Source organism: Herpailurus yagouaroundi, unplaced genomic scaffold (assembly GCF_014898765.1).
Source record: "Herpailurus yagouaroundi ecotype Mexico unplaced genomic scaffold, PumYag 194, whole genome shotgun sequence".
Taxonomy (NCBI): domain Eukaryota; kingdom Metazoa; phylum Chordata; class Mammalia; order Carnivora; family Felidae; genus Herpailurus; species Herpailurus yagouaroundi.
Window position 1 is genome coordinate 6,151,390 of NW_024412425.1, and position 7,910 is coordinate 6,159,299.

At 58.1% G+C, this 7,910-nt stretch overlaps 1 protein-coding gene across 1 annotated transcript in view; it reads left to right on the forward strand.

The window, feature by feature from the left end:
* The window catches only part of SLC7A10 (solute carrier family 7 member 10), a 15,976-nt gene that overhangs the window by 4,147 nt on the left and 3,919 nt on the right, over positions 1 to 7,910 (forward strand). The window contains exons 2-3 of the mRNA XM_040445618.1: positions 5,703 to 5,907; positions 7,872 to 7,904. Of these exons, the coding sequence (XP_040301552.1) occupies positions 5,703 to 5,907; positions 7,872 to 7,904 (238 nt within the window). The remainder of the gene's footprint in view (positions 1 to 5,702; positions 5,908 to 7,871; positions 7,905 to 7,910) is intronic.

Genomic DNA, 7,910 nt, shown 5'->3' on the forward strand with positions numbered 1-7,910 from the left:
GGATATGGGATGGGATTGGATGGATGGGAGGGGATGGGGTGGATGGGATGGGGTGGGATGGATGGGATGGGGTGGGATGGATGGGGTAGGATATGGGAGAGGATGGGAAGAGATGGGATGGATGGGATAGGATATGGGGTGGGATAGGATGGGTGGGATGGGATGGAATGGGATGGGATGAGATGAGGCTCACTATGGAGAAGCTGTGGGCAGCAGGGGTAGAAGCAGGAAACCTGGTCAGGAGGGTACTGAGTCACTTGGGTAAGAGATAGTGGTGGCTCAGAGCAGGGTGGTGGCAATGAGGTGCCGAGTGGAGGTTCAGTTCTGGATGTGTTTGGAAGGTGGAACCAAAGGATTTGGGATGAACTAGATATGAGGTGTGGGAGAAGGAGAAGTGTCAAGGGTGACATCAGGTTCGGGCCTGAGCCTTTGGGAGCCAGGTTTGCAATGTACTGATCTGGAAAGACTGTGAGGGAAGTAGGTTCTTGAGGGAAACGGGTTGGAAGTCCAGAATCTCATTTTGACCATGGGAAATTCGAGATGCCTATTTGTAATTAGTTGGATATGCGGGTTTAGTTTAGGGAAGAGGTCCATGGTAGGCATAAAATGTGGGAGTTGCCAACAGAAGCTAGGGGACTGGATGAGGTCTCCAAGGGAGGGAGTGTGGAAGGAAAGGGGCCAAGGCCCCGGGGCTGAGCCACAGGCACTCAAAATCTGGAAGTCAGGAAAGAGAAGGACCAGCAGAGGAGTCCAGAAGGAGCAGCCAGCAGGGTGGGAGGAGGGCCGGGAGGCTGAGGCTGGAGGAAGGGGTTAACTTGCCAGATGCCACTGATGAGGCAGGTAAGATGCAGTTTGCGGGTGCATGACTGGATCCAGCATTGTGGAGCTCATCGGTGACCTTGACTCAGCCTGGAGATGGGGCACAGGCGAGGCTTCTTAGGTGGGGTTGGGCTGGGCTGAGCCAGGCAGAGAGAGCTCCACACTTCTGCTCATCCCTCTCTTAAAAGGAAAGTGGGTTAGGCCGGAAGTACACGCCAGTCATTTGGCAATTCCAGACATGTCCTGGAGGCATCCCCACTCACCTCCCTGGAGTTCTGCCAAGAACCTCAATGGGCACTTCTGTCTCCTCAGAGGGATGCCTGACACATGCTCATTAAGGACATTCATGTGTTTGGAGTCACGGGCTTCACCCAGGGGGACAGCAAGGTCCCTAAAGCAGAGCTCTGGCTACGGACTCCAGCATACAGAGGTCCCATGGGGATCAGGTCTCCAAAAGCCAGATTGGGTGGCCTGGGGTATCTTCAAGGTTGATGACAGTAGTGAGATCCATAAGCACTTCCTGGGCCTCTGATGTGCGAAGCAGCGTGGGGGCATGCCTGCATCACTGCCTTTTCTTCCCACTTTGTAGCCAAGAAGGGTTGGAGAGGTGATGTATCTTGTCCACAGCCTCCCACCAAGAGGGATCTGGGATTCGAACCCAGATCTGGGGATTCTCAATTAGTGCCTCTGCCTGTGGCCTCAGGGACCTACTGAAGGGAATTTGGAACTCTTTCCCAGAGGCCTCATGGGTCATATCCTAACGGGGAGGTGCTGAGACTCGTTGCCCAGAGCAAGGGAAGGAGGTCTGGCCTATGGCCAGCCCCTGATCAGGCCCAGGAGCCCCAGAGCTGTTCTCTGTCAGGCCAGCAGGCCAGTGTGACAGGAAGAACCCCCATTGTCAGCCTGCTCGCTAAAAGAGGCACAGATAGGCAAGGCGTATGTAAGATGACCTAGGCCCTGTGGGTTCTTTGTCCTTTTGAGGGGCTGAGGCTTCTCATCACAGACCCTACCCTCTGGGAACTCAAGACCCATGCAGGGTAGCCAATAATCACTTCCTGGCCATCCTCCATGTACCATGGGAGTAGAGCAGGATCCAGGTTACAGGGGCCAAAGTGGAAGGTAGGGAGGGCTTCCTGCAGCTTCTGGGAAACTAGCGAGCTGAGGAGACACCTGACACAGTGAGGGACATGGGCCCCCGAGCAGACTGTGTTTCCTTAGGCCTTTGCAAATGTGCGGGATGTGTCCACCCTGCCCAGCAATGCCTCTGCCAAAGTCTGGGTTGAGCCAGCCCTCTACTGCCCCCTAGCTCAGTGGCCTGACCTGGTGAAGGGGGAAACTGAGGCCCAGAAGGGCAACACTAGCCTGAGGTCACACAGCTGACTGCTGAAAGTGTTTCTAGGGATGAGGGGTGGTGCCAGCAGCCTGGCTTGACGGGACCTCCCTGTCCCCCTCCCCGAATCAGACTCTGCACCTTCCACCCACACGCACCGAGGGCAGTTGGCTCTTTCCACCAACATGACCTCCACCGTCCACCCTTGCGACCTCCACGGTCGGCCACTGCCTCCCAAAAATAGGTCAGCGCGCACCGCAACAGCCAGAAGAACAATGGCCCTTTCTTCGTTCCTCCACGGAGCTGAGTAAGCCCCATCAGGCCAAACATCTTAATGTGATAAAAGCCACCCGGTGTGGGCTGAGGGAAGAGGGGCGGGAGGAGACTGAAGGGGGGCTTCCTGGTGGGGGACTCACATCCTCACCCACCTGTGCTGGCGCTGTGGCCCTGCGAGGACCCACTGGGTGGGTGGGAATGTGGAGACCCTGGAACCTGCATTTCCCCGGCCCACTGTCAGCAGACATCTGACCAGGCGCATGGTAGTCTCTCCCTGCCCAGCCCATGCTCCCCACTTCCTGCCCCTCCGCCTCTTTCTCGAGAGCAGGCTTCCCCAAGGTCTGGGCTCGTCCACTACTGTGTCCTGAGGCCAGCAAAGCTGATCCTGCTGGGCCTGAACACAAGGGCTGAGAAGGGAGGCCTGAACCCACCACCACTGGGAGGGCTGGGCAGGCACCCCTGCCATATCCCTCACAGCTCTGTGGTCCCTTCGCCATGCCTCCTGGAATCATTCAGATGCTGGAGGCCCCACCCCTGCCCCCAGCGTCCTCCTCCTTGTCCTCTACCGCCCACCCAAGCCCACAGCCCCTGTGGATCCTTGCAGAGCCCCACCCAGCCCATGTGGTGCCCAGAGCAGCCAGTGGACTTCAGTGGGTTTTCTGCCACCTTCCAGCACAAACCCGGGGGAAGGTGCTAGAGGTTGTCCAGGCCCACAGGGAGAAGCCCGCAAAGACCTCAGAGGCACCAACTGACACACGTGTTCCGTTGAGCCATGTGGGGAGAAGTCCTGCACTGTAGGCTGAGGCCATGTGTCCAAACAAAATGATCCCCTGGCCCATCCCCCAGGGCCAGCATTGGAGTCTCCCGCTACGGAGCACAGGCTAGTGATGTGTCCCTTTTCAGACCCCAGCTTTAGAGGACAAGATGCCAGGTGTAGCTTCCCAAGGGCTATGCCCATGAGGCCCTACTGTGCTGAACTGTATAGAACGCTGGGGTCCCCATGGGCTGGGTTGCTCGGGTCCCTGGATGTCCCCAGCCTGAATGCACCCAGCAACTTCCAAGGCCACCCAGCCCCCGCTGGCTTCCAACCTCACTGGCTTTTGGCAAATCCCACTCCACCAGGTCCTGAGAACAGAGGCCCTGCTGCTGGATAGAGCGAACTCAAAGACCCTTTAGAAAGCTGACCCAGGCCCCAGGCCCCCCGGGTAGATAAGGGAGGCGGCTCCTCTCCCCCTGGAAGCTGGCTGAGGGCACAGCTTACCTCTGGGGGCTGGGGGACAGGAATTGTTTCGTCCTTATCTGGATGTATTTAGGGCTCCTGGGATGTGACTGGAAAACCAAGTGGGGCACCGTGGCCGTCCAGACTGGAAATCTGTGTCGGCCGGGGGCGGGGTGGGGGGTAGCACCGTGGACAAGGAATGCATGCAGATTGGTGGCCACAGCTGTGTCCTTGGCCAGACCCGCCTGTGGGCCTGGCAGGTGGAACAGGCAGGCTCTGCCCTGATGGGTGTGCACTGTCCCACAGGACCTGGCAGGTGGGGGTGATCCTGTTGAGGGGCTGAGCCCCAGCTCCTAGCAGGGTTGCTTTTTTATTCTTGTGGCCTGCGCATTCTGGGATTATTTCCTCTTGGGCAGGCCTTTGTGCAAATCACCAGTGATGTGACCTAATTTATTTGCACAGATGGTGAGACCCAGGTCACCCAGAACGTTGCCCTTTTTGCCCTAACTGCCAGGGAGCTCACAGCTCAGTGGGTATTCAGAGCCTTGTTCATCCTGAGAACCTGCTCTGCAGACCACAGCTTGGCCCTCTGAGCATTTTGATTGAGTGTTCCCAGACACCATGAATCAACAGAGCACCCCCTGACACCTACCACACTCCGCAAGACTCAGAGTCATCCCCAAGGACAGGGCAGGCTTCTGTGACCAAGGCAGATTCCACTGGCCTCTGAGCCTCAGAGGCTGGCCACTCCCCTCCTCTTCCAGGAGAGTCGAGTAGAGAAAGCTGCCCCACTTCACAGATGAGAAAATCAGTCTTTCAGGCCAAGGTATTGGTGCCACTTTGGACATCAGGCCTTTCACTCATCCATTAGTTTACTCAACAGCTGTGTATTGAGCACTTACTACATACCGGGAGTTGGAGGTGAACCCAAGCAGGTACGGCTGCAGAGAGTACACAGAACCACGCCAAAAATGCTAGGTACATCTGGATACAGCTGTAAGTGAGCAGAGGGCTTCCTAGATTCCTTGCCGAATCCTCACGATAGCCTCTTGTACAGACGGATCTTGAAAGGTGACCTGAGCGCCAGCTGGGCTTTCCCCTGGGATTAGAGCAGCGACTCCTCTTTGCAGCCAGTAGGCTGTCTCAAGGGAGAGGCGGTCTGTGTCCAGACCCCAGGTTGGCCGGGTCTCTGCCAGCCTGCCCTTGCCCACCCGATTCCTTCAGCGATGGCTGCTGACCAACCCCCGGTCCTGAAAGTGCACCAGTTCTTCCCCCTCACCCCGCCGGCCCTTGCCCAGGACCTGACACATTTTAACAGTGCCGGGAAACAAGGTCTCTTCAGAGTCTTTGTCCGCAGTCTGGGCCTTAGGTCAGGGACGAGCCCAGGGAGCAGGTTTTCCTTTAAGGAAAGGGGAGAGAGAAGATAAAGAAAGTACGGGACAAGGTCTGGGGAAGGACAGGACTGTGACATGGGAGGAGGACCCCAAACCGGCATGGTCAAGGAGGGCTTCGTGGAGGTGGTGCCACTCCCCGAGCTACTCCATGAGTTTGGACTTTGGCCAATGGGAAAGTAGCAGGACAGTGTCATGGTCAAGGTCTTGCTTTAGGAGGCCAGCTCTAGCCAGCAGGTTGGAGGCTGACAAGTCTGGAGGCTTTGGCCAGGGCCAAGGGGCTGAGCCTGGGCCCTGTGGGGATGCACAGGAAGGCTGCCAGTCTGCCACCGCTCGGGTGATGGAGCTTCCTTGCCTGTGCTTCCCCGCCTGGTGGGAGTAAATGGGGTGGGGGTGGGGGGTGCAGAAGAACTCAGAACAGGACTCATCCCTGAATTGCAAGGACAAGGCCAGGGCCTGGAGAAGGGGGGATAATGAGCCCAGAGTGGGGATTGCAAGGTCTGAGGTGCCCAGTGGCATCCATTTGCTTCCAGGCTCACCTTCCCCCTCCTCCTTCTCCAGGGAGCAGCCCAGGCTCCCTTCCTCACTGTAGCATCTGGAAGCCTGAGGAGAAGGCTGGGCTAAGGGGACCCCAGACCTGATGCCTCCCCATCTCTCCCGACCCCAGGGAACATCATCGGTTCGGGCATTTTCATCTCCCCCAAGGGGGTCCTGGAGCACTCGGGCTCTGTGGGTCTGGCCCTCTTCGTCTGGATCCTGGGTGGAGGCGTCACTGCCCTGGGTTCCCTCTGTTACGCGGAGCTGGGAGTTGCCATCCCCAAGTCTGGCGGGGACTATGCCTATGTCACCGAGATCTTCGGGGGCCTGGCTGGGTGAGTCTGGGGCACCCGTGGGGTCAGTGGGGTAGGGCATGACAATCCGGAATGGATGGCCAGTGGGGCCCTGGACTTTGGTTTCCTCTTTTTCTCATATCTCAGGGAGATCATGGGGTGGATGGAGGGAAGGAGGTGGGGGTGTTGGGGAGCCTTCCAAGGCCACGGTGGGCAGGACACTCCGGCTGGCCCCCTGACCTCTCTGTGCTTCCTTTCAAATATTTCCTTAAGCCTAATCTGCACCTGGGTGAGGCTAGCAATAAGGCAAAGACAGCCTAGATTTTAGTAAACCCATATGTGTGTGGTGGGGGACAGGGGGCATGATAACTCCTATCAATGCCCTGCAAGAGCTCTCCTTTGAAGAGCTCCCCAGCATTCCTTTATGCACCAGTAAGCATTAGCTGAGCACCTACTATGTGCTGAGGACCAGGGAGAAAAGATCCATTCCTGCCCTCAAGTTATTCACAGTGCAGAAGGGAAAGAGCCCCTCTACACTTGATGAGGACCTAGATCCTTGCTTTGAGGGTGTGCTTGGGGGGCCCAGCAGCTAAGGGAATGGGTGTCACCACCTCAGAAGGTTTCCAGGGAAAACACATTTGCACCAAGGCTTGGAGGGTGTGCTTGACTATCTGGTGTGGCCAGAGGCAGGTCAGATCCATGGTAGGTGTGGGGGCTTGGAGGCGCTGGGGGAGCCTGGGGGCGGGGTGGGGGGTCAAAGCTATTGTAGTTGTCCAGCTGAACCATACTGAGGGCCTGAATAAAGGCATAGGAATATCCCAGAACCTTGTAGGAGCTTAAATGCGGAAGACGCGGTGGCCAGTGTGGCATGAGGGAGAGGTGGGTACAGCAGAGGTGACACCCGCTTTCCCACTGGTGGGCTCCATTGACAGCAGTTCCCGGGAGGGGGAGGTTGGGGGTAGGCTGCCACGCTGGTGGGGTCTGCGGCATATCCGGGGAGATGATGTAGTCAGGCCTTGCGGGGCAGTTGTCCGGATCCCAGAGGAAAAGTCTAGGCTAAAGTGTGCAAAATTTGGTCCTGAGGGATGTGGTCCAGAGCCTTTAATGGGGTAGTGGCAGACAGGGCCCTGGCAGGGCGTGCACACCCCTGTGGGTGTGCCCATGAGTTCTCTGCTCTGGGGAGAGGGTTCTTGGAGGCAACTGGGAGCTGAGAAAGCAGAAGAAGTTGGGCGGGAGAGGAGGACCCAAGACCCTGCCCCAGGGGCACCTAGCTTCTAGGGTTGCAGACGCCACAGAGTAAAGGTGAGGACCAAGACGAATCTACAGAGCATGGTGGTCCAGAGGTCAGTGGTGTCCCTGGATGAGGCAGTCCCCACCCTCAAGGTCCAGGAGCATCCCCAGAGACAGGCCCTCCCCTGAGTGCAGGCAGGGCCCCCCCCCCCCCCCGGAATAGGTTGGGCCTCATAGCCTGAGCAGAGTCCCTGCTCCCATGTGGGCACCCTGCGGTGCTGAGATTCGGGCAGAAGGGACATAAATCGTTCCCAACCCCCAGCCACAGCTCCTCGGAAGGTCCGGTCCCTCAGGGGTCACAGCTCAGAGCCAGCTACCTGCAGCCATAGGCTCTGCTGAGAGCTCCAGCTGGAGCCGTAACTAAAGGTTCCAGAACAGCTCCGGCTCAGGAAAACAGCCTGTGACCAGAGGCTAGATGGCCATTAGAAAGGTGGTTGGTTCCCAAGTCCTTCTGGACACCTGCCCAAGGGCAGCCCATAGCTGTTTAACTGTGCTGAATGCTGTCTCTGTTGAAGCGGTCCATTAATAGAGTGGAGACCCCAGTGGGGCCAGCCCTGCCTTCCTGGACCGAAGCCGGCATTGAGTGCCCGTGCCAGCCTTGGGTGCCACGGCCCAGGGTGCAGCCCTGCTCCCACACCTGCACCTGCTCGGCCAAGGTGGCGGGGAGGCGGGGTGGTGCGGGATGCCTGTGCCAGGCAGGCCCTCACTCATTCCAGCTTCCTGCTGCTCTGGAGTGCGGTCCTCATCATGTACCC